Genomic DNA, 27,435 nt, shown 5'->3' with positions numbered 1-27,435 from the left:
ATATGCTCTGTGAAAGATAAATCCTCTGTCAGTGTTTCTTTGCAAATGATATTTCTTTGCAAATTTTGAAGTTCCTAATTGACTTACTCATGTCCAAAATATATCTTAATAGTACAGCTGAGAGACTACATCTCCAGTAGTCTTGGAGACTTGCCTAATGGTTAATGAAGGGCAGAGGGAAAGAGTGGAAAGGGAAGAGGATTTCAAGAAAAATGATAGCAAAATGTGAAAGGACATTGGCAGAATAAGAACATTGGATGTTTCCCTTAAATTCTCTAACACTTTAGATAACTGGAAGACATTAGTGAGCATCTTTACACATTTTTAAAAATTTTTGGATTATTTCGGTAGGATGGCTTCTGGAACCTGATACAAAGTTCCAAGAGAATCAGTGCTTTGTGGCTGTTGATATAAATAATGAAATAGTTTTCCAGAATAACTGGATATGCTTCTCTCTGCAATGTAGGTAGAACAATTTATACTTTTTCCTCTAGCTTAATAGACAGAAAATGGTGCTTTAAAAAATTAATTTAATTTTGAGTAGATATTTTCTTATATTTTACCAGTATCGCTCTTATGTGAATTCTCTTACCATGTTGTATTAGCTGTTTGTGGAAATACAAGTATTTTTTTTCCTAATCCACTTGTCTTAGATATTGTGTAAAAATAACATTTTTCTTTTATTACGTATTATCCCTCTGGTGTATTTCTACCCCTCCAAAGATCTAATATGAAAAAAAATTTTTCTCCTGCTGGGCCACATACAGAAAGGCTAAAGGAATGGGGATAAGAAAGGTGATATTTCAAGCAAGGCAGACAACATACCCAAGCTAAAGAAGGAGGCATTAGAGTGGGCCTAAGTGTAAATGTGGAAGCTGTATATAAAATACATCAGCCTTTCTAGAGAATTTGGCCAATGCTGTGGTACAAGAAAGGAGGATGGGTATATTTAGGGGAGAGGTTCATATTGTTTTCTTATGATATAATTTGCAAACAGTGAAATTCACCCATTTTAGCTTACAGTTCTTCAAGGTTTGATTTTTTAAAAAAACATACAGATGGGGGCGCCTGGGTGGCACAGCGGTTAAGCAGTCTGCCTTCGGCTCAGGGCGTGATCCCTGCGTTACGGGATCGAGCCCCACATCAGGCTCCTCTGCTATGAGCCTGCTTCTTCCTCTCCCACTCCCCCTGCTTGTGTTCCCTCTCTAGCTGGCTGTCTCTATCTCTGTCGAATAAATAAATAAAATCTTTAAAAAAAAAAAAAACATACAGATGGGGTGCTTCGGTGGCACAGTTGGTTGAGAATCCAACTCTTGGTTTCAGCTCAGGTCATGATCTCAGGATGGTGAGATCCAGCCCCACGTTGGGCTCCAGGCTCAGCGTGGAGTCTGTTTAAGACTCCCTCTTCCTCTCCCTCTGCCCCTCCACCTTGCACGCATGCGCACTTGGGCACGCACGCTTTCTAAAATAAATCTTTTTTTTTTTTTTAACATTTTACTTATATATTTTTAAAGATTTTATTTCTTTATTTGACAGAGACAAAGTGGGGTAGCTGGAGAGGGAGAAGCAGGCTCCCTGCTCAGGGAGCATGAGTAGGATCAAATATGCTCTGTAATTTTTTTAAAGTGGGTGTTGTAACGTAGATAACATTCTTTCTTAATACAAATAGATTTTACTTTTTTGCACTGAGAATGTAAGGTATACATGGACAAACTTTGGAGAGAGATACACTAATACAACCATAGTGGTTCTCAGAAGTGAGGTTAAAAGTGATGATTGTCTTTTTTTACAAAGCAGTTTGTGGGACAAGTTGTTATAATTCCATTACAGATTTTACATAAATCATAGTGTATATAAAGACATCATATACATATTTTATAATTTGCAGAAGTTTGCTAAAAGACTGTTTAGCGATTACCCATCATTATCTCTTAGTGGTGGGATTTCACGTTTTCTTGTTCTTTCAGTTTTTTTTTAAGTTGGTTAAAGTGATCACTGTATTGTTTTTTTACAAAAACAATTGTCTTAAATATTTATATACTTAGGTTCCTGTAAATCTTTTTAAGTACTTTTATTGCAGTACTGGTTTTTACCTTCTGCCTTGGAATTGTAAGATTACCAAGTGGTTAGTTAGAACCAATGGTTCTTAATCTTTAGCTAGTTTATTGTGGTTAGAGAATGTGGTCTTTAAATTTGTAATTAGAATTCTTTAAGGGACTGTGTGGCTCAGTGGATGAGTCTTTTAAAAATTGCATAGCTCTTTGGAAGATAATTAATTTTTTATATTGGTAAAAGTTCTCTGCAAGTGTGTATCAATTATATCTTTCAAGTGTGTATACTTTCTCCTCCCTCCCCCTTCTTCAAATCTGTCAGGCATGGAGAGGCATATGTCAGTCTTATACTGTAGTTAAAATTTTTGTCAATTCCGATGTTTCTAATAACCCTGCATTGTAAAAAATCTTTGGGTGTAAAGATTCGTTACTGTTAACATCTCTACCACACTTTTTATCAAATATACACATTATAAACTCTTTTGTCCTCTTGAATTCTTTTTTACTTAATTTAACCAATGATTGGAGGCAATATTGGCATTTACTAGGAATGGGCCAAGTGTGTTAGCTATTTGGCAGTTTGCAGGATGGTCTTGAACAAGAAAAAATCATCCTGCTCTGCATGACTTAGAATATTCTGCCAAATGTTCATAGTACTGAAAAAAACTTATTCTGAACCTAAAATACAATTCTTTTATCAGGTTTTTTGTTGTTGTTTTTGCATGGGTTTAATGTACATACTGAGGTTTACTGTGATTTACACAAGGGAAGATTGTGCTTTGAAATATTAGAATTTTTTTTTTTTAAAGATTTATTCTATAAAGAGTGAGCAGGGAGGAAGGGCAGAGAGAGTCCTAAGCAGGCTCTGTGCCACCAGCAGAGCCCTAAGCAGGGCTCAATCCCAGGTCCCTGAGATCATGACCTGAGCCAAAACCAAGAGTTGTACACTCAACTGACTGTGCCACCCAGGCACCCCTGAAATATTAGAATTTTACAAAGAATTCTCCATGATTTTGCAAAGTCACATCACCAGTGCAGGCTGTAGATGGTTTTTGAGTTACCACTATTATATACCTGTATAAGTCTGCATTTGTAACTGATCTGTTGTTGTGGTTATTCTGCATACAGTGTCATCATGCTTGAATGTTTACATACTGGTCTTAAAAAAAAAAAAAGACACCCTTTTTTCTGGGACTGCAGTGACCCATGTGGTAGATACCTGTTAGTATCCTACAAGTCAGGTCTTTGTTCTTTTTTCCTGTTTCGCTCCTGCCTTTTTTTTTTCTCCCCTATTGCTAGCCCTTCAAGTTCTTAATCTTTTCTACTGCAGTATCTAATCTGTTAATGCCATCCAGTGTATTTTTCTTTTCTAGGTGTTCCTTCTTTGTCTTTTCTCTTATATTTCTCAACATGTTCATAATTCTATGTTCTGGAGCATATTTACAACAGCTGTTTTAAGGTTCTTGTCTGCTGGGACCTTCATTCCATCATTTTTGTTATTTCTGGTTCTGTTGGTAATTTTTCTTCTGGTTATGGGTCACGTTTTCCTACTACTTTACTTTCTGGTGATTTTGGAATGAATGCCAGACATAGTGAATTTACGTTGTTGAGTGTTGGATTTTGTTCTAGCACATCGTTACTTGAGGTAATTTTGATTTTTTTTAAAATTTAGCTTTGTTAGGACAAATTCAGTCTTTGGTGCTGATTTAGTCCCACTACTAAGGGGATGCTCTTCTAAAGACTTTACCTGATGCTCATTAACTGTGAGATTTCTCTATTCCAGCTGGTAGGAATCCTTAACAATTCTGAACCCTCCTAAGCTTTCTGGTGGTTCTTTACTAGGCCTTATGGAATGTTCAGATGGGTATTAAATTAAGGATCCTAAGTGTCCTCTCTGTAAATCCCTCCAACTTTCTTTTGGTACTCTGCCACAAATTCCAGCGGATTCTGCTTTCTCTAATCCCCAGTTTCTATCTCCACAGCTAAGTGAGAGTGCTGGTCTGTATTTGAATTCTTCCTGACTACACTCTCCAAAAGTAAAGCGGGTTAGATATACGACTCCATTTCTTTCTATTGTCTAAGGGTTCACAGTCTAACAGTATATTGTTCGTTTTCTAGTCCTTCCCAGCAAGAGGATGCATCCAGATTGTCTTATTTTCCCTCATGGCCAGAAGCAGAAGACCAATCCACCCTCATCCTCACCCACATGTCAGAGCTAATAATTATTTGCTCACCTAATGTATAACAATTATTGTTCATTACTACCATGTATATATTTTCCCTTGTCTGATTTTTTATGCTGAGAATGTTGTATTTCTGTGCCCTGTTTATTATACCACTTAAGAAATAGGGAAGATAGGTAACAAGAAGGGAATGTTACGTCTGGTGAAATAAAAACAGACCAGTAATACTGCTGTTGTCACTTTACCACCATCAACTACCTACCACTCCACCTCCAAAAGAAAGCAGTTATTTTGCCTTTTTAGAATGAAACCCAGCTACTGATGGTTTAGAAGGAAAAAGTGTTGGAAGAAATGAGTTCCATTTTATATAGTGCATTATAATTCCTTGGTTTTTATTAACAGTGTGTAAGATTTAACAATAAAGGTCAAAAACATTGTGCATATTAAGTTTTCTTACTAAAAATTTGATTGTGCCTTTAAGTGCTGTCTTTATTTTGGCTTGGAATTCAGTCTCTGCCTGAAATTGCTGTGTGTTGACTTAGTGCACAGGAGGGCAGTTGAAGGGCAGTCGTTCTTTTATAAGATTAACACAGGCAGTTTTTTCATTGTGAAATAACATTTTTATTGGCCATAGGAAATATCTTATTATTTTCTTTAAAAGAGGAAGTTTTTGTTTTTCGATTTTTGTTGTTTGTTGCTATTGGTTTGGGAGAACATGGCCCAGTTGATGTGTTATACTGGGCCATCCCTTGAGTTTAGTAACAGTGAGGTTAATGTCTTTGCTTTTTTTAAAGCATGTTATAGTTACTTTAATCTCTAAAGTGTTCTCAAGTTTTCGTTAATAGTTTGTTTTAAAACTATTATCCAGGAATCTAAATTTTCTTGAAACACATTTATGTTTTCATCCTGCAGCAGTCCATGTATTGTAAGATTGTTGTTTTATTTTACCCGTAGCTCACTGTTTAAAGGTTCAAAATTATCTTCGGTCCAGCATTCTTGGCTTTGCAGTAGCAGTCAGTGTCCAGTCTGTTTTAGACTAACACTGTCCAGTGTGGGAGCCAGGTGTTGCTTGTGATGACTGTATTAAATTGTGCAGATACAGGAGACTTCCATTGTAACACAGTTCTGTTGAACACCACTGTTGTGGACTTCCTGCAGTCATCACCTCTATTTTTTAAAAATGGTATGGAACATGAAAAGAATATTTTCTAGGAGTGGATTTATTATAATTTTCCCAAAACTGATACCCTTGTTTGGTCAACCTTGCTGGGGTGTAGTGTGATACAGGTGCACGCTTTTTAGAGCCATGCTTCTTCCTCACCTTTTGTGCATCATGGTACCCCTAGAAAGCAGTTACGTCAGAATGGCACACTGAGGTAAATAGGTTGTTCAGGATAGGAGGTTAACCAATTTGGGTGTTTTGCAGTATCCAGTCAAACTCATAACCCATTCCTGGCATACCAGTGTGCTGTGGCACCTGCAGTTCAAAGCTCAGTTTCATAGTGTTCTTCTTAAGTGATTCCTGGATGTTTTGTGATTCTGTAAGCAGCATTTGGTTTTGCTTTTCATATGTCATATTCTCGGTGAGACCATGTGAGATCTTGGCATTTCACGAGTCAAAAAAAACTTAAAGCATCATCCAGAGACTTGGAGATTTAATAGGTGCTTGTGTATATTTGATTGTTCGTATGCTTGTGTACAGATGGCTGAGCATCCAGAAATCAAGATATCTTTTCTTTTGGGGGGAGGGGATGAAGGAACACCATTGACACAGTGCCTATTTAAATCCCATCATACAAACCAGGAAAATAATTTACTTATCTGAAATATGGCTGTATTAAATACATGAAATATAAAAATTACAGCAAGGAAGCCACAAGTCTATCCACCCACCTCCACCAAATGTAGTTGCTTTACACTGTTCTACTAAGCAGTGGTTTGGTTGGCTATTTCTAAAATTTTATTTGTTGGCTTTTGGCAAGATGAGTAATAACAAATACCAGTATCTTAAGAATATCTGTAAATTGAAAAAGTTGTATGCCTTTCATTCATTGTTTCTCTTCCTTCCAAAAGGACTTCTGTGGTGTATGGTATCTTTGGTTCTTGCCCTTCCCTAACATTCAGCCTCTCTTGATACTTAGGCGAGGTGCTTAGTTGTTTCTAGGATTCCTCAGCCTATCTCAAGTGTGCCTGTTAAAATTTTGTACCCTTGCTGCAAAGGTGGTTCAGTATTAAGGATTTATAACATCACTTTACTCTGGAATTCTAGTTGTTGTAAAATAACCATTCCTGGGATGAGTGACCATTGTGAGAACAGATGTCTTTTTTTTTTTCTTTTTCAAATTTTTATTTAAATTCTAGCTAGTTAATATATGTAAGAACAGATGTCTTATTTTTCTTGTTGCAGCTTGCACTAAAATACTGTTCTTTTTCTCTTCTCCTTTCCCTGCCCTACCCTTCTCCTCCTTCTCCCTCTTACATGCGCATAGACACAGACCTACACACTTCTCTCTGCTTCCCCTCCCTATCACATATTCAGTGACTGCATCCTAACTTGCTTCGTGAACCAGTACTGTCTTTAGTACCTGGGGGTAGTGTAATCAAGGCTGCTTTATTACTTGATCCTTGTCCTCTCTTATTATAGAGACGTAGACTCCCCATCACCACCATCCCCATCCCGCATCTCTCTTCAGCCCTTTTGCTATAATGACCTCCTTAATCATCTCTAGATTTTTTTCCTGGCCAGGTCACCTAAGGAAGATCAAGACTTCTCCACTTTTGGAAATCGAGCCTATCTTGCAGCATACCTGTCCCTCCTGCTTTCCGCTACTCAGCAGGGAAGTTAGTCAGGCTGGTCTTACCATCATCCTTGACTTATCCCTTATTAAGTTATAGCCATGACAGCTTATCTGCTTAACGTGGGGTTGTGATTAATTTAAGTGAATGCAACAATTTGTACCTGGGAAAAAGATGAAATAATTTAAATACTGAGCCAACACTATCTATTATTCATTGGATGAACAGGAAAATGAATCTCGTGTTAGGTGTGAGCATTTTAACAAGTTCTAGAGTTCATGGATACTTTTGGTGTGCAATGACTATATTCAAATTAAGTAGTTCATTTGATGCGTTAGCCAAAGAAACCCTAAACTAGCAGTGCAGTAGGGTAAATTGAGTTGGACTCACAGCAGAAAAGAATTTATGCTTGTTTGAGGGGTTTGAATTTAAAGATGATTTTATTATGCATGATTTTTACCTTATTCCCCAATTTTAGAACCTAACCTTCAAATAAGTGAGTCCATATATTCTGTCTGGTATTGTTAGCTTCTACTTACTTTCTGTCTCAAACTGTACTCTAATGTACTTTAAGTGCAGGGACTGTATATGTTTTTAATCCTTTAACATTCATACGGAAGTAAGTACAGTAGTATAGAGCACCCAATAGAATGGCTTTATGTTTGATTTCTTATTTGGCCCATTGCTTCGTGCAGTAGTGTATTGTTTAATATTTACATATTTAGTATTTACACTGTAGCTTTTCCAACATTGTTTTATTGTTGATCTTTAGTTTTGTACCATTGTGATTGAAAAATATACTTGGTTTGATTTCAGTCTTCTTAAATTTGTAATATTTGTTAGGTCTCTTTATGTGATTTAATCAGGGTTCTTCGGTGTATACTTAAAGAAAACGTGTATTCTGTTTTTCTTGGATGGAATGTTTTATATGTATATTTTTTAGAACCATTTATTCTGAGGTATGCTTCAAGTAAAAAATGTTTTTGTTGAAAAAGAAAAAAATAATTTTAACTGAGGGTACTCTTTTAAAATAAAGCATGTCAGGGGAGGTGTGTGGGAGATGGGTGAAACAGGTAAAGGGGATTAAGAGTGCACTTACCATGGTGAGCACTGAATAACGATATATAGAATTGTTGAATCATTATATTGTACACCTGAAACTAATGCAACACTGTATGTTAACTATACTGGAACTAAAATAAAAAATTTAATAAAAAATAGAATGGCTTTTAAATATTTACTTATGTTTGACTTTATGGAGTAGTCCAATATATTCAGTTTTACACCTTTATGTTACATATGCAAACACTAAACTTACTCTTTCCTCCTGATACCACTGACCATAGGGGGCTTCTGGGATAAGGTTTTTAACCTGGAAGTGGGGTGCTGTCCATACCTCTGAAGGTATATGCAAATTTTTGTGCACACTTAAAACATGCAGTTTTTTGGCACAGCATGTGTAACTTTTGTAGATTCTCAGAGTGTTCCAGAAAGGTAAAGTGTCTTGGACCTAGATAATGGAGAAAGCGAAGAAAGCTCTCCAAAATCAAGCTGGTCTTGTAAAAATCACTAAAAAGAAGACTATAAAATGCAGTGTTGGACAGATTATTGATAAAGAAACTTTGGTCAGTAATTTTAAAAATTTAAGGTATATAGTGTTCTTCATTATATCAACACTCTTAAATTCTTGCAGTGAGCTAATAGAGACCAGAAAATGACCCCTCTCATAGGAAAAGTTTACTTATTTCAGGTGCAGATGACAGTCTTTCCTAATTTGGCATAATACTTCATAGTGAAGCACTTGTTAGTAACAGTGGTAGTTTTTACAGTGTAGTTGCTTTATCTTAATGCCTGATTCTGTAACTTAGAAAACTGGCTCTGGTGTCAAAAAGCAAGTGAAAAACCCTAAAATTTTATTTAATGTTACTGTGAAATAGCACTGACTTTGGGTGTAATGACTGATTCTAGTAGCCTTTATGGTGTTTGGGAGCCATAAGAAGAGCTGTGCATATTGAAGCTATTGAAGGTGCATAGCACAAAGCATTTCTGCTATCCTTGTGTTCTGTTTGCACACTTTAGTTTGAGAGGCCATAATTTGAATTAATAATTTGATGTTTACAATTTCATCTGAAATCATTTTTACACTTAAAATTTTCCCCCATTTCAGTTATATCTGCTTTAATTTTGTAGGCCACCTTTGGGTTTGCATAAAGATGCTTATCAAAAGTATATAAGAAAGAAAATTAGCAACGTAATTATTAATGTTTAATGGTACTATGAAAATGTTTCACAGATTGTTAATTACATTCATGATTTTAGTGAAATACCAGTAAACTACTAGTATTTAAGTATTTATTACTTGCATTCTTATTAAAGTAGTCTCATACTGATTTATTCTGGAGGGAATTTTTTTTTTAAGAAACAAAATAATAGTGAAAGAACCTTAGATTTACTTATTTCTGATGACAGGTTGATCTATAGGTTTGGAACATGTTAGGAAAAACATGCTAAGTTCTGAAACTGTAGTAAGTTGGGAAGGAAAAACTAACATTTTTTCTTTGTTTTTGTTTCAATTATACAGCAGATATAATTTCTACAGTAGAATTTAATCATTCTGGAGAATTACTAGCAACAGGAGATAAAGGTGGTAGAGTCGTCATCTTTCAACAGGAGCAGGAGGTAAGTGTTTAAAGTTTAATACCTAAATTTCAGTTTGCTCTTGGGGCTAGAACTTGTTGCACTGAAGTATTTCATCAGAGGATATTGGCTTTTTTTTTTTTTTTTTTTTTTAAAGAAGTACGTGTTTATTCAAGCAGAATATCCAACGGATAGATAGCTCTGCTTCTCTTAGCTCTGTGTGTGTGTGTGTGTGTGTGTGTGTGTGTGTGTGTGTGTGTATGTGTGTGTATGTGTGTATGTATGTGTGGTTTTGATTTAAAAACATAGCACTTTAATCATTAGAAGATTTGGTTAGAGAAAGGAGTGGGAAGTGGTGGAATTAATCCAAGATTTTGACTGGTTTTGAAGCCTTGGCCCTTTTTTCCCCTCTCTCTTAGAAAAGTCCATAAAGCAAAATTGCTTTGTTCTCTTCTCAGTGCCTAGTTCGCTTTGTGTAATTGGGGGTGGGAGGCTAGTTTAAAGAAAAAGCTGCTCACTTATTTTGACATCAGTTCATACTAATATTGTTACTATGGTTTAAATAAAACGGTTTTAAATGACAATTGTATGTATACCCGTGTAATGTAATTTATAAGCTCAGTACCCCTTTTAAAATGAGTTGATTGGAAAATTGTTTCCTCTTCTCTTTGAAGAAAGGAATTTCTCATTGCAGACTCTCGAGATTAAAGTGAGTTTTGTTTTGTTTTGGGTATAGCTTAGGCACACTTCTAAATCTAATTGACAAGATGTCTCGCCAAAATTTTATGCTAAACAAAATTTGTCACACCAGATTTTCCCTTGCTCTCTCCCTCCATTTGTAAATCAAAGCTTAAACCTTACTTAAAATCATTTGTTTTGAAACATCCTGTCCCTGTCTATATATCCAAAAAGAGTTAAAAGTGATGTGCATAAATTGTAAGGGTTTACAAGTAGATGTCTAAATCATAACAGAGAGTTAGGTTTTAAAGGATTGTGAAGTTCCTTAAATAAGCAAAGAATCTAGTAATAATACTACTACTTTGCACTTCTATAGCGCCTTTGACCTGAGGATCTCAAAGTGCTTTACAAACACTAATGAATTAATCCTCACAACACCCCAGTGAGGTAGGTAATTTAATTTTAAAAGAAATGATTAATAGTGTCTGATTAGAAGATGCACAAACACTAAATATGTCTCCTTTTATTATTTTTTTGGATGGAAGACAATATGAAAAGACTCAAGCTTTTCTTGTCAAAGATTGTTCTTGTGGGAAGGGGGGGCAAAATCAGTTTTCTGTTCCTGTTTTCAAGCAACTAAAGTCTTGACCATAGGAATCTTGAAATACTTAGAGTTGAAATGGAACCTTACAGATCATTACAGTTTCCCTTTTTTTTTTTTTTAACAAATGAGAAAGTCAGGATATTAAGAGATCACTTGATTAGTAGCAGAACTAACAACTAGAACCCAAAACTTCTGACATGTTGTCTTCAATGCCTTTCATGTTAGATAACCAAAATATGAATGTTAATTTTGTTACTCAGAATTTGAGCTGGCATTCCTGTAAGCATTCTCTGCTCTTGAGTGTTTTTTGTTTTGTTTTGTTTTTCCTGGAAGTTAATTACTGTCTATACTTTGCTTTTATTTTTAAAAAGGTGTTTGGAACTTTCAATAAATGTAGTAGGGGTTTGATAAATGTACTCAAGAGTAATAGTTGAAGGCTGTCAGTAATCCCTTAAATTGGAATAAAAGGTCTAACAGAGTTACTGAAATTGCTTGAACATTTTACTTGTATTGGGAAACAAGGCCAAAATTTGAAGCAGATATTTCTTTTGTGAAATGCTATCGAAGATTCTAAAGTACTGATACTTAAAATCCATGCCCCTACAACAAGGAATTTAGCAAAATGACTTTTTGAGAAGGGCACTGGTATCTATCATTCTTACCTGCGTTTAAGAATTCAAGACCGATTCATTATTTAGAACTCCAGATTAGTAGGTGGTGTGTTTTCTGAGAATTACTTAGTGTATCAGTATTTTTAAGTGATGGATTAAATTATGATGATGTAATGATTGCTTTCCTCCTCCGAAACTTGATCTTGTTAATACTAATTTGGTGCCTATTACCTAATTTATTTTCCACATTTTTAAGCCATATCTTATACTGGAGCTTCTAGTATAGGGCTGTCTTCAGGACAGTCACTGTTTATGTCACTGATCATGTATGTGCTGTTTACATCTAGAGGCACCTTTGTATCAGTACCTAATATATTTAGATTAGATTTTTATGAGGTCACACCTATTATATCTGTAAAACAGTGTTATAGTTTGAAAAGTGGAAGATAAAGAAGTTCCTTTCCTAGTTTTTAGATAATCACAGGAAAAGTTTTTATCAGAAGGTTACATTGCTTAGTTTAATAGCAGAGCTCTGGAATTAGAAACTTTGATTTTTAAATTTTAGTCCAGCTTCTTCTAACAATCACAGCTACCATGCATACATTTCAGGGCACACTGGTGCCTATCCATGGAGCATTTCTTAGTCTCTGACGGCGATGCTGGCTCTGTTTGAGAAACACAGTGGCATTTGCATTATTGTGGCTTTATCTTCTCACCCATTGGCTGGGTGAGAACTTCACTTAACTGGCACATCAAACTGACACCTTTAACTCACCTTTCTGTCTCACTTCTGTTATGCTTCAAATGTGGCAGGACCCCTGCCTGTCTTCCTGTTGGGTACCTCTTGCTGCTTGTCCCTCTTTTCCCCTGTCAAAGAAGCTGGGTATTCATTTAGAGGGTAGGTTCTTCATTCAGTTTGAATGTATTTCAGCCTGGTGATCCTGTAACATTTTTTGCTGTGATTTAATATTTTTATAACTAATATGTTCTTACAGTTTTCTATTTGATAGAATCTCTTGATAGAAGCAGGTCATGTAGGGAAATTGAGGCACAAGGGTAAGCTGATTTCCATGAGGCATCCCACCTACTGTGTTTTGATATCCAGTCCCGTGTTTATAGCATGTCCTGAAATAGGTAAACAGTCTTACTAACTTATTGTCATAGCTTATATGTAATAGCTTTGTACAACAAAGTAGATGGTGGGATATTTTTTTTTTGATAAAATATTAATACAGTTTTTCTTGGGAGATTCCAAGCCAGTGTTAGAATAGGTGTGGTTGATGTTTTGTATTTTTTAGGGGAGCATTGTTTTTAAAGGGACAATTAATTAAGGAGAAAGGTGAGAAGGGAGATTGTTCCTTTTTTCAATTCCTCCTAGATTATTATACAGCCTTTGTTTTTTGTTTTCTAGAAGTGCTAGTAATTTTCTAGGATCCCCTCTCCCCCCGTCTCTCTCTCTTTCTCTGTCTTATGTGGTATTCCTAAAACTCCTTAACAAGAGATAGAAGAAACCTTAGAAATCATGCTTATCCCGAAAGATGGGTAGGGGTTTAATATGATTGCATTTTCTTTTTAAATTATTTGGAAAGACTAGAATGGGGCTCAAAATCAACAAGATATTGTTTACTAGAATTCAGTATCATATATACAAAGGAGTTGATTTAGTTTGATGTTTAAATGAAGGAATTGATCACACTCACTGTTCTGGGGTGATGTGGCAGCATTCACTCAACATAGTATTTACTGAGCGCCAATCAAAATAGCAAATTTAGCAGAGAGTGGTTGAAGGGACCGAGGCTGTAATAGCCAGGAGAAGAGATGTTGTAGAGTCTTGATATTTAGAGATTTGTGCAAGAAGAAACGATTAGTTTCTTTTGTATGTGGAAATAAATGCACAAGAGCTGATGCCTGTCTGTCAGGGATATTACAGAAAGAATACACGAGAAGTTCAAGAAAATACCACTGTGGTGTCTTCATAATCAGCGGATCTATAAAATGAGATTTCTTTCCTAAGCTTCCAGGCTTTCACTATCTTCATTTTTCATTCACTCTTTGATCTAAGTTTGTGTTTTTCAGAGTACAAAATGTTGGAATCACCTGGGAACATATATTTCAAATGCAGATTCCTAGACTGTGTCTCAGAACCACTAAATCAGAATGTCTGGAGGCCTGAGATTCCACTTTTACTTTTTTTTTTAAGTCCTTTGGGGACTTCACCTAATAGAAAATATAAAATTGAAATTGTCTGCATTCCATTACCACGATAATGATAAAAGCTCCAAAATACAGCTTCAAGTTTGTATTATCTAAAAATACATTTAATTTTCCCAAGATAGGTCATATGATAACGTAGAGAAGAATGCACAGAATCACAAGTGTATAGTTCTATAAATTTTCACAAAACAAACACACTTGTGTAACTCTTACCTGGATCAAGAAATGGGGTATTACTGGCACTTCAGAAGCCTTCTCTATCCTTTCTTGTCACTACTACCCTCTACCAAAGCTAACTGTCAATTTGTTTTGCCTGTATTGAACTTCATATGTATATGGTACATTCATAGAAACTTAAGTGCTAAAATGTATAGGGTTTTTCAAAGGTTCTCAACCTTTGGTGTCATGGATTTCTTCAGCAGCCTGGTCAATTCTGTGGATTTCTCAGAGTGTTTTAAATGTATAAAATACATAGGATTAGAAGGAAACTATATTAAAAAATATTTTTCAAAGTTATTAATACATGTTTTTTTGCGGACAGGAGCTGGGGTGTGATTTTAAAACATGTCATTTCTGTAGTGACAAAGTCACAGGTACTGCTAATATGATGCTTTATAACCTCCATCCATAATTGAAAGAAATGCTGAATTTCAGCTGGACATTAGTGGGGAAAAATATGTAAACTTCCATCATATCCAAGTTCACAAAATCCCTGGTTTCTATCCATGGGTAGGTAGTATGTGGGCCCCAACTTAACAGTCCCTGGTAATGTTGTCTCCTTTTACCAATAAAGAGATTAGGGGCGCAGGTGATAGGTTTACTCATCCAAAGTCATACAGTTAATAAGGTGAACCCTTATACTAGAACCAGCATTCCTATTTGCCTGGCCATAGCTTTTCCCATTCCGACTTGGGTATAGCAACAATAGTTTTTGTCCCGGGCCCTCTGCCAAGGTCGCTAAATTTTACTTCATCTTCACAGCAAAACAGTAAAGGTGTATGCACACTTCCTATCTGTGTCTCAGTTTATTACCAATTTATAAATGAATTGAGATTAGAGAAGATAAATAACTTTTCTAAGATCACACAGCTAGTGAAGTTGGGTAAAAGCTAATTCTGTATAAATTGGAAGAATACCCAAACACTGAATCTTGTTTTTAACAAATGAAAAAAATCTGACTTCTCTAAGTAATGAGCCTAAGTGGTAAAAATCACACAGGAAAATCAGTTTCATCACTTTATAGTGATGAGGAAGGTACTGGATCTTGACTTTTTTATAGTAGCCATTAATGAATGATGTCTTCTCAGTGGTAGGCTTAAGGAGGGAAAAATTAGAAAGAGTTTGGATTGAGAGTTTAAATACCTGGAGTTGTAGTCCTCATTTCTGTTTGTTCATGAATTCATCCAGCCATCTCCCTTGTTCAACTATCTGTTGTCTACATTTCTATCCAACCAGCTGTCATATACTACATACTAACTTTTGAGGTTCTATCTCATTTAGAATATTATATTTTTCAAAAGTGGATTATCATTTAAAGTACCCTTGCTGATTGCTGAGCCTATCAGTATGAATGTCACTAAACAACTGTTAGACGAAGTAGAATTCCTTTAAGTGTTATTTTTCTTAACACGGGGTTAGATCTTGAGAGGATGTTTTGACATATTAAAGTAAAATTACTTTTTCATTTTACCTGTTGCTCAGCAATTTGAATTAACCATATTTCTTATATTGTCCTCCCAAAATCCCAACAACAAAAAACAGATCGAAATCTATGAAACTAATAATACCAGTAGTTTTAGAATTTACTTTTTCTTCCCTCTGCTATCTTCTCCTCAACCTCATACTTTTCTGGTAAGTAATTTTTTCCCTCTAATTAAAAAGCCATGGGGATGCCTGGGTGGCTCATTCGGTTGGATGTCTGCCTTTGGCTTGAGTGTCGGGCTCTCTGCTCAGTGGGGAGCCTGCTTCTCCCTCTCCCCCCTGCTTCTGTTCTCTCTCTCTCTCTCTCTTGCTATCTCTCTTTCTCTGAAATAAACAAAATCTTTAAAAAAAAATCATACTACTTGAAGATAATTTAGGAAATATGGACAAGGGGCAAAGAAAGTACCTATAACCACCAAATAACAAACACTTCTGGTGTGTTATTAAACTTTTGTCTTTCTAAAATGAGGTGGTATGTTTTTTTTTTCCCTCGCATAATGTATGTAAAGACCTTTGATGTCGTTAAAGATGCTAAATCATCATCTTTAATGATTATATGATATTCCATTACAGACATGTACTGAAATTTATTTAACATAATCTCTATTGTTAGATACTTCCTGGAGTGTTTATTTCTTGCTTTCTGCTCATTTTTCATGTTCTGTCATAAATGACGCTATAAAAACATTCTCGTAGTGGAATCTTTGAAGTACTTCCTACTTCTTTAGAACTGTCTAGAAGCTAAGTTAAGGTTAATGAAGATTTTTAGTCTTATATTGGCCAAATCTCTTCTAGTAAATTTTACCAATTTATACTTTAACCAAAAATTTCTCAGTAGAGATAAGAAATAAAATCAACAAATTGGTAGTTAAAAAGGTATTTTTTACTGGGTTTTAAATGTTTTAACTAACCTCTCAATACTTGGCAATTCTTAAAATTGTTTGCTCTAAACTGATTCTATACAGGCCACGTGTTGTGAGGAGAATACATTTTTTTCATGAGGCTGTGTTTTTCAGTTTTGTAGATTAGCTGCCTTTTAAGTTTTGTGTACTTTTTTGTTTGTTTTTATTGTTGGTTTCCTGCCTCTGAATTATTTAGAGATTTACTCATTTCATTTGTTGCCATTTCAATTCATTATCTGGTTGAAATTTATTACCCTAATTAATACAATTTAGAGATCTTCCCCTCCTCTACTTTCCCTGCCCACTCCCAAATCGACAGGCAGGTTATTCCAACATACTTAATGAAAATCTTTTCACAGTGATTGTTTTAAATGCATCTTTATCAAACCGAACATTCTTTTTTTTTTTTTAGATTTTATTTATTTATAGACAGAGTGAGCACAAGCAGGGGGAGCAGTAGAAAAAGAGGGAGAAGCAGGCTCTCTGCTGAGCAGGGAGCCCAGTTTGGGGCTCGATCCCAGGACCCTGGGATCATGACCTGAGCCTAAGGCAGACGCTCAACCCACTGAGCCACCCATTTTTCCCATATGTAATTGAGTTGTATAGACAAGTTTTGAATTTATTGGAGTTGGTTTTTTTTTTTTTTTTTTTTTGACAGAGAGAGACAGCCAGCGAGAGAGGGAACACAAGCGGGGGGGGGGGGGGGGGGGGGGAGGAAGAAGCAGGCTCTCAGCAGAGCAGGGAGCCCAGTGCGGAGCTCGATCCCAGGACCCGGGATCACGCCCTGAGCTGAAGGCAGCCGCTTGATGACTGAGCCACCCAGGCGCCCGTGTTGACGTTGTTTCTTTCTCAAATATCTCTTTATGCTCTTTTCAAAATAAATAACTTGGTCAGAATAAAGTGTGTTGCAGGTTTCCTAATTTGAGAAACTGACTTTAGGCTCCTTGAATTCCAGATCTTTGTATGTTTAGCTGTATCGTGTTGTCTCTAAAAGGCATAATGTGGATTGATTGGACTTGATCCCTATCTGGAAGAAAAACTGATACTTCAACATTACTCACTTTCTCATTTAATTCTCAAAACTGCCCTGTCACACCAGAGGTATTGAGGATAAATTCTATTTTAACACATGAAGAACTTGAGGTCTGAGGATTATTATATTTAATGAACCTGTGAGGGAAAAAACAGACAAAATAGTAGAAAGAATTATTTCTTTCTTCCTTTTTTTTTTTTTTAATCGAACATCAAGTGGGGTCTATCTGCTGAATCTTGTATCAGAGAGAAACCAACTCCTTAAGAGTCAAATAAATTGTCTAAAATGCATGTTCCTTAGTATAGTATATAGCAGGCACTCAATGAAGGGGCACAACTTACTACTGAATGTAATTTAGTAAGTTCCTGCAAAATGTTGAAGTATTCCACCACTGTCATTATAATCAGTTCAGAAAAATGTTTGAAATTTCTTTTTTTTTTTGTTTTCTGTTTATATCATCGATTGTGTTGTGTTTTGCTTTATTCTAGAAAGTTCCACTTGTTTGCATTGATAGTGGTTTGTTAGCAAATATGAACTCATTTTGTTTTGTACCATTTCTCTCAATGTCCCTGAATGGTCCTTTTCACAAGACTCTAAAACTCTTTAAACTATTTTGAATTAGAAAACAAATGATTGCCTGCTAACAAATAAAAGATTAAAGGAGCATTACTAAACAGTAACTGAGTTTTAGTAGTGTTCTGTTTGGAAGCTTAAAAAATATCCATTCTGATTTATATGAGATGATTAAAGTAAAATACATGTAATTTTTTTCTAAAACTTATGTATTGTTCAAGGAGCTAAGGAAATCCTACATTTTCAGAGTTTCATCTAAAAAGAAGGAAGTTAGTAAAAGCACAATGTAGTTATTTATATTTAGAATTAGCTGTTAATGGAATACCAGGTGACATTCTTTTCCGAGATTGTTTTTAATTCTTCGTTATTCTTAATATGTTTATCATGGAAAATATGAAAACTGTACCATTTTCACAAAAAGACAAAAATCCAAAATCATCCCATCTCATGAGTAAAGACTCATTTGTGTCTGTGTATGTTCTGGGTGTTTTCCTGTTTTGCAGAATGAGAAAGAATCATGTTAAACATGTCATTCTATAACTTTCAGTTTTTTTCTCTTGATGTTTACTCAAGTTAATCTCATTGTCAGGGAAGTGTGATGAGACTTGCAACCATTGACTGGAAGGGAGTGCATGTGTAGTTGGAAGAACTTTTTATAACTTATGTGACAAAAGTTCAGTAAACATGTAGCTTGTAGGAACTGCAAAGGATGGGTAGCAGGAAGTGTTGTGCATAAGTGAATATGGTTGAGAAACATTGATCTGCCATTGAATGTAATTGGCTCTATAGTATTTCATAATTCACTTGATGGACATTGAGGTTGTTTATGCATTAAGTTGATACATCTTTGCATACATTGTTTTTCATTAGGTTATACTTTGAAGTGGAATTATTGAGTATCTGTATTTTTTAAGGCTTTCAATAAGCATTGACAAATTATCCTCCGGAAAAGCTGTATAAACTTTATACTTCTGCCAGTAGTATATGACTTTGTCCATATTTCAGGGAACATTAAAACATTTTTTTATTCATCAGTTTAAGGACAAAACGTTATTACTTAATTTTGATTATTAATGGTGATAAGCAGTTATACATACATTTACTCACCATTTTTTATATAAATTGCCAACTTTAGACGTTTGCCATCTTCCAAGGAAAGGTGTTAATATTTTTCCTAGTGATTTTTAAGGACCTTTCATACATGAAAGACTGTAACTTGCTATCTTAAGATACAGTTTTTTTGCTGGTACACTTTTTTTTAACCTTTTAATATTTTACTACTTACTTCAGTTAGATGTCAGCCTTTCTCTGCTCTTTACTTTTGTTTTTATACTAAAAAGTTCTTTTTCACTGTCAAAATATATAGAAATTCACCATTGTACTTTTATTTTGGTGCTTTTACTTGTTTTTAACCATTTAATTGTTCTGGAATTTACTTTTGTATAAGAAATGAAGCTCCAATCCTCTTGTCAAATGGTTGGTTGGTTCTGACTCCACTGAATTTTTTTATTGTTTTATATTTTGTTTTGGTTTGCTTAAAACCTCAGGGGTCTACTTGAGCTCATGACCTACCATAGCAAGGTCCTCTCTTCAAGGAAACGAACCTGTACACATAGATGTGCAGGCTCTCACCTACACTGCACATCGCCTGCTCCCATTCACCTCTCCCTACATGGATAATCATTTCAGTGTGTTCTTGAATATGTATTGTTTTTGTGTGCTGTATTGTTATTTAACTATAGCAAAATATGTCACATGGAATTTCTCAACAGTTTCCAAGTATATGATACAGTTTTGCCAACCATGTACATGTGTTGTAAGACAGATCCCTAGAAAGCACCCCCCCCCCAACCCTGCATAACTGAAACTCCATAACCACTGAACAACAACTTCCCGCCCCCTTCCTTCACCCAGACCCGGGCAACCACCATTCTCATGGGCTGTTTCTATGAAGTTGGCTACTTTAGATACCTCATGTAAGTGGAATCATGAAGTATTTGTCTTTTTCTGACTGGATTGTTTGACTCAGCATTATTTCCTCATGATTCCTCGAAGTTGTAGCATAGGATAGGAGTTCCTTTTTAAGGCTGAATAATAATTTATGTGTGTTTGTCTGTCACATTTTTTTCTTCATTTATCCATCAGTGGACATTTAATTTGCTTCCACCACATGGCTGTTGTGAATAATCTCTTTGAGATCCTCTTTTCAATTTTTTCAAATATATATCAGAAATAGAATTGCTGGTTCACAGGGTAGTTTTATTTCAAGGAACCCTCTGCCCCCATACTGTTTTCAAAGTGGCTGCACTTTTTGTGTGCTATATATTTTTTTACACTTTATTGAAATATACTCAAAAAAGCACACAAAGCATTAGTAGATTATCACACAGCAGACATCCAGGTCAAGAAATAGATGGGCCGCCTGGGTGGTTCAGTCAGTTAAGTGTCCAATTTATGGTTTTGGCTCAGGTTATGATCTCATGCGTCAGAAGACCGAGCCCCATTTGGGGCTTGGCGCTCAGTGGGGAGTCTGCTTGAGATTCTTTCTCCCTCTTCCCCTCCACCCACTCACATGTGCCTGTTCTCTCCCCGTTCCTATCTCTCTCTCTCTAAAAGAAATATATAAATCTTTAAATAAAAAAAAGAACTAGAACTTCCTACCCTTCCACATAACCCTTCTCATTCCCCTTCCAAGTCACTAATTTCTCTTTCCTCCCCTTATAAGCCTATTTATACGTCTGTCTTCTAGCACTTAATTTGATCTATAATTTTAGAACTTTTTATAAAATTTTTAAATTTATAATTTTATAAATTTTTATAAATAGAATCAAACAGTGTTGTGTCTGGCCTTTTGCTCAGTATTACATTTGTATAGACATAAATTTGCTCACATTCATTGCTATATAATGTTCTTTTGTATTACTATACCACAGTTTATCCATTATTTTGTAGATGTACACATTTTGGTTGTTTCATTTTGTGGCTGTTAATAATGCAGTTATGAATAGTCTTGATTATATTTTTTGGTATACATAGTCGTGCATAATATTATGTCATGGGGTGGACAGAAGAGTAAAAAGTGGTTCTGCCAATTTTATTCTCATAACAATATATGAAAATTCTGGCTTTTCCACGTCTTTGCCAATGCTTTGTTACTGTCAGTGTTCTTAAAATTTCAAATATTTTGGAGGTTTTGAGTGTATCGTATTATAATTTTAATTTGTAATTTTTTAACACTGAGATATAACATCTTTTTATGTGTTTACTGGCCCTTTGGATATTACCATTTGTGAAGTGCACATGTTTCCTACTGGATTTTCTGTCATTTTTCTTCCTGATTTGTGACTTTCTTTACACTTTTTAAGTATGAGCCCTTTGTCAGGTGTATTTGTTGGAAGAATTTTTCACTCTCTGTCTTACCTTTTCGCTTTTCTCATTGGTGGGTTTTGACAAATAGGGGTTATTAATAGACTAACACAGTACAGTTTATCAGTTTATCAATGATTTCCTTGAGCTTACTGCTTTTTCTGCCTTGTATCAGAAATACTTGTGTACACCAAGGTACCAGAAGACATATGTGCCAGATCTTTTAAACTTGTGCTTATTAGTGTGGTAGTCACTTGCTCCATGTGACTATTCAAATTTTGATTAATTTAAATTAAATACAATTTCAAGTTCATTTCCTTAGTCACAGTAGCCACATTTCATATGCTCAATAACAGCATGTGGTTAGTGGTTACTGTATTGGACAGCACAGATATAGACAATTACCACCACTACAGAACGCTGTCTTGGGCAGTTTTGTCCTAGAACCTGATTATTGAACATTCACATTTGTATTTCTGATTCACCTGGAATCAGTTTATATGAGTGGTTTGAGGTAGTGTAGGGGTCAAGTTTCATTTTCTTACATATGAATAGCAAATTGACCAAAACCATTTAATAATAAGACCATCCTGGCCCAGCAGTGCTACTTTCTTGTAATTCAGGGCTATTTCCGGGCCTTTTATTCTATTCCATTGGTTTATTTGTCAGTACTATGTGAGTATCACACTGTCTTCATTACTTTGCTTTAAAACTTGGTCATGATATAGTATACTTTACATATTTATGAATTTTGTTTGTTGAAATGTGTAATTTCATTTTTGTGTACTGTGTTTTCAACGTACAGGAAAAATACTATATCTCACATCTCATTCTGTTTCCTACTTTTTTTTAAACTAAGAGATCCTTTTGTCTTACTAAGTGTACCTCTAACCCATTTCTTTGCACTGTACTCTAATTATCAGGTTAGTTCCAACCTCCTTTACCATACCAGCACCACCTTTTATTCTCTTCGGTCATTTAGAAAATTTTTATTGAGTGCCAGATGTATGCCAGGGACTGTTACATGTGTTGAGGATAAAGCACTTCTAAATTTATTTTATTTATTTTTAAATATATAAATATTTTATTTAAATGTGTATATATATTATATAAATAGATTGGTTAAGAAAGTAGGTTCTCTCTTAGTGGTCATAACAAGCTACAAAAAAGGGAGTTGTAAACAGCTATGCAAGAAAAACAAATGTGCGGCATTTCTAGAATGTGTCAGTTCTCTATGATTGTAGGAGAATTTTTAAAACAAAAAAAGCATTCTGTGATGCATTCTTCTTTGGCACAGTGTTGAAGACAGGGAATTACATTTCCTTTTCTTCATATTTTGCTCACTGTACTTAGTTCATACTTACTTTCATACTTGCTCACTGTCATGATCATTATAATGTAAACACATCCCTCCCCGAGTTTTAGGCAAAATCTCACTGCTGGCTAAGGGTCCAGCTCTCTGCAGTCCACTAAATCAGTCTCCATTCGTGCATTTGTTTTATGGCTTCTTCTGTTTGCTTCTGCTCCTGTTTTTTGTTCTTGTTGATTTGTCTTTAAAAATTCTTTCACTGTTATTTTAGTGGAGTTTCAGGAGTATGGATGCTAATACATGACCCCAGCCTGGCATCTTTAACTTTGTAGTTGTAACGTTCATCTTGTGTGATGTATTTTTTTTCTCTGTTGAAAAGAAACAGTGCTTCTTGAAATCCATTAAGACTGCTAATCACCTCCTAATTTTGTTTTTGTATTCTGTAATAGATCATGTTTAGACCCATGTAATAATTACTGAGTCTTTAGGATGATGGGGTTTTTTTCCTGTTTTAGAAGATATGTTCATATGTTTTGTGCTTTTTTATCTTTTGTGTGGTGACCCATATAGACCCAGTTTTTACATAGAGAACTATATGTGCTTGCCCTTGGTTCTCTTTATTGCTTACCTGAATTATGTGGACCTTAATTTCTACTTTTAACTAAAGTTTCACTTACACAGATTACTTGAAGGTAGGGATTCTGTGTTTTAAATTTCCCTATACTTCTAGGACCTGATGTGTACATAGTATCGTAGCTTCTTGTTTAAGTTCAAAACACAGCATTCATATTAAAAATTGAATTGCTGTTACAGTTTTTTTGGAGAGTAACATGACAAACTATTTATTACATATAATGTGTTTGTTTCAGGGGTACAGGTTTGTGATTCATCAGTCTTACACGGTACACGGCGCTCACCACAACACATACCCTCCCCAGTGTCCATCACGCAGCCACCTCATCCCTCCCACCCCCCTCCACTCCAGCAACCCTCAGTTTGTTTCCTGAAATTAAGAGTCTCTTATGGTTTGTCTCCCTCTCTGGTTTTGTCTTATTTCATTTTTTCCTCTCTTCCCCTATACCCTCTGCCTTGTTTCTCAAATTCCACATATCAGTGAGATCATATGATAATTGTTTTTCTCTGATTGACTTATTTCGCTTACCATAATACCTTCTAGTTCCATCCATGTCGCTGCAAATGGCAAGATTTCGGGCTTTTTTATGGCTGCATAGTATTCCATTGTGTATGTGTGTACCACATCTTCTTTATCCATTCATCTGTCGATATACATTTGGGCTCTTTCCATAGTTAGGCTCTTGTGGACATTGCTGCTATAAACATTGGGGTGCAGGTGCCTCTTCAGATTACTACATTTGTATCTTTGGGGTAAATACCCAGTAGTGCAATTGCTGGGTTGTAGGGTAGCTCTATTTTCAACGTTTTGAGGAAGCTCCATACTGTTTTCCAGAGCGGCTGCACCAGCTTGCATTCCTACCAACAGTGTAGGAGGGTTCCCCTTTCTCTGCATCCTCACCAACATCTGCCTGACAAACCTTTTAAAACAGTAGTTTTCCATGGAAGGTTTATGAATTTCTTCTAAGGCGATATTAGCATCTACATATTTAATAGATAGGATTATTTGATGTGGTATAAAAGTATGGTAATGAGACCAGGGTTCTAATCCCCACTGTGGATTATGTTTTGTAGTGTGCCCTACATTCTTAATATTGGCAAACTCACTAATAATTGCTATTGCTATCAGAGGGTTCAAATGTAATTGGAACCATGAATGAAAATCCAGATAATCAAGCTACTGGGGAAAAAAAAAATGCTTTTAAGATGATGATTCAATAAGATTTGCCTTCTGTATGGAGAGAATAATAACTAGTGAGCCATTCTTAAAATCAGGTAATCATAAACATTTCATTTGATAAATTCACTTTTACTTTAAAATAATTGACTATCAGTAATACCTTTCCTTGATAAACTATTTTCCCATAGGTGATTCTTTGAATTAGACTTTTAATGTTTTTGATGGAAAGACTTTTAATTATGTGATAATAGGTTTAAAAGATAAATTATTTATGGTTGCAATTCTCACTTCTGTGAAGGTATTAGTGTTAACTGAAGAAGTTCATAAGTAGTCTCTTTATCCAATAGCTTTAACTATATTCACTCACACTGATACTAAATGAAATAAATCATCAGTGTATGGTAGGCTCATAAGAAGGCTTACTAAAGGAGGGGAAGCATTTGTTGATGGGTTTGTGGGATGAGGTTTGCTGTGTAATGCTGAGTGTGGACTTTAATGAGTAACAGAGCTCTGTTACAGTGGTCTTTGGGTGGGAAGTCAGGGTCAGATGATGCCATTATATTGATGAGAGCTCTTAAATAAGATTTTTTAACCAGTGAAATGACCTAGAGGCAGGCATGAGAAAGGAAGAGGAGGACAATACATCATACTAAATCTGATTGAAGATTGACCCTAAAGTGGGTAGAGACAATGTGCCGCGGCCAGCTGTTTCAGACAAGCTTGTCTTATTTAATCTTCCCTTTTTATTTTTAATTTAATTTTGTTTAATCTTTCCTTTTTAGATGAGCTCTCTCATTAAGGATGCCTAGATTTTTTTTTTACCAGTAGTCCTCTACCATTATATAATGGTAAATTAGTAATCGAATTGATCCATATTTTAATGTCACCTTTCCTATTGAATTGGGCTTAATTGTTATTGGGCTTTATTTAGCTTTTCCCGTTTTGCGGAGGAGCAGTTTTATTTATTCCTTGAAGGCCTTAAATATAAAAAACCGTATAATTGTATTTAAGTTGCAAGTAATTAACCAGAATTTTGCAAGCTCTGTTGGAATTAAGTGCATGTTTTTTGAAATATTTCTCAACTATGGTCCAAATATTTTTGTTTCCATTTTAGAACAAAATCCAGTCTCATAGCAGAGGAGAATATAATGTTTACAGCACCTTTCAGAGCCATGAACCAGAGTTTGACTACTTGAAAAGTTTAGAAATAGAAGAAAAGATCAACAAAATTAGGTGGTTACCCCAGAAAAATGCTGCTCAGTTTTTATTGTCTACCAATGGTAAGTGTTAAATTTTTTTCCTTTTATATGCCCCTTATCTACATATATCCTGTCGGATACTTACCCCTTTACGAAGAGGAATAGGTGTTCAGAGATTTCTGCATATAGACACTTGGAAATATGTCTTCCCCATAGAGAATGTGTAAATTCTTCCTTTTTGTCTTCCCTTTTTTATTCTCTTCTAGTTTTTAAATTCTATGAAAAAAGTCCTCAGGTATCAGTTTTCTTTTGGTACATACACAGTCTGTAGTGAAAAAAACAAGGACTTTACCACTGGATTTAGATCAGGTATTTTTATCCCACTTTTTGGCTTAGTAGCCTTGGGCAGGTTATAACTTGAGTCAAATTTTCCTCATCACCAAACTGGGGATGGTAGTATCTATGTAATAGCACCGTTACGGGTAGTAAATGTGGTAACTCCTAGTATACCTAGTAAGTTCTCATAAATGTTGAAGTGTGCCTAAACTCTCCAAAGAGTATCTCAAACTATAAATACAGATTACTGTATCAAAGGATGGTCTCCATTTCAGGATACTTTCTAGGGGAGCACTCTTCCTACTTGATCCATTGTTTAGTAAGGACACAAACTGGAGTCGACATTCTGCCTTCTTGCCAACAAGCCTCATGGGTGGGAGAAGATTCTTCTTACATTGTTTTGTCTGCTCAGAAGTTATTAAATAAGAGTTAGAATTGTGTAATGACTACCAGAATTTTAAGTACTTTATGACAAGTTTAAGGACCTTTCTTTCTTTCTTTCTTTCTTTCTTTCTTTCTTTCTTTCTTTCTCCTTCCTTCCTTCCTTCCTTCCTTCCTTCCTTCCTTCCTTCCTTCCTTTTTTTTAAAAATTTAATCATTTATTCATGAGAGACAGGGACAGGGAGAAGCAGGCTCCCTGCTTATGCGGAATTCAGTCCCAGGACCCTGGGACCATGACCTGAGCCACAGAGGCACCCTCTTCTTTGTTCTTCTAAATTTATTTCATATGGGTTGTTGTGACTTGTTTTATCATTGGGGGCTTGGGTCTGAAGAGAACCATTAGAGTGATTGAAGGGGACTTCCAGGTTATGGTTAGCCATAGTCTGTAAAAATTTAAATCTTCTTGAGGCTGGTATAAGGCACTATTAATGAAATCAGATTTTAGAACCTAGACCTTACCATTCTTTACCATTTGCTGATTGTAAACTCAGGAGACTTCTGGGGTGACATGGTGGAAAATGCCAAGTGCCCATTTCATCCCGTTTAGGCCTCATCACCCACTCTATCAAGTTCTTAGAAGTGCATTCCATAAAATGGTGTTACTAGCTGACACCATACATGTTTGCTTCCTTTTAGGTGCCCATTTTTCTGGGGCGCCTGGGTGGCTCAGTCATTAAGCGTCTGCCTTCGGCCCAGGGCGTGATCCTGGCGTTCTGGGATCGAGCCCCGCATCGGGCTCCTCCGCTGGGAGCCTGCTTCTTCCTCTCCCACTCCCCCTGCTTGTGTTCCCTCTGTCGCTGGCTGTCTCTCTCTCTCTCTGTCAAATAAATAAAATCTTTAAAAAAATAAATTGCCCATTTTTCTGATTGTCAAAGCTCTCCCCAACTAGCCCACCAAAACCCTTTACCGCCTCTCTTCTCACATCACTGCATTTGCCTCTCTTCTTATTAAAAGAAAAATAAATTATTTAAAGCTTATGACTTAGAGC

The 27,435-nt window shown here is 35.6% G+C and overlaps 1 protein-coding gene across 2 annotated transcripts in view; it reads left to right on the top strand.

Moving 5' to 3' along the window:
* The window catches only part of PPP2R2A (protein phosphatase 2 regulatory subunit Balpha), a 79,453-nt gene that overhangs the window by 36,512 nt on the left and 15,506 nt on the right, over positions 1-27,435 (top strand). For both annotated transcript variants that reach the window (XM_026518967.4, XM_026518968.4), the window contains exons 3-4: positions 9,612-9,709; positions 25,586-25,751. In XM_026518967.4, the coding sequence (XP_026374752.1) occupies positions 9,612-9,709; positions 25,586-25,751 (264 nt within the window). The remainder of the gene's footprint in view (positions 1-9,611; positions 9,710-25,585; positions 25,752-27,435) is intronic.

Source organism: Ursus arctos, unplaced genomic scaffold (assembly GCF_023065955.2).
Source record: "Ursus arctos isolate Adak ecotype North America unplaced genomic scaffold, UrsArc2.0 scaffold_11, whole genome shotgun sequence".
In the NCBI taxonomy this organism is placed as follows: domain Eukaryota; kingdom Metazoa; phylum Chordata; class Mammalia; order Carnivora; family Ursidae; genus Ursus; species Ursus arctos.
The sequence above is the reverse complement of the archived record's forward strand: the minus strand, read 5'-3'. Positions and strand labels throughout refer to the sequence as shown.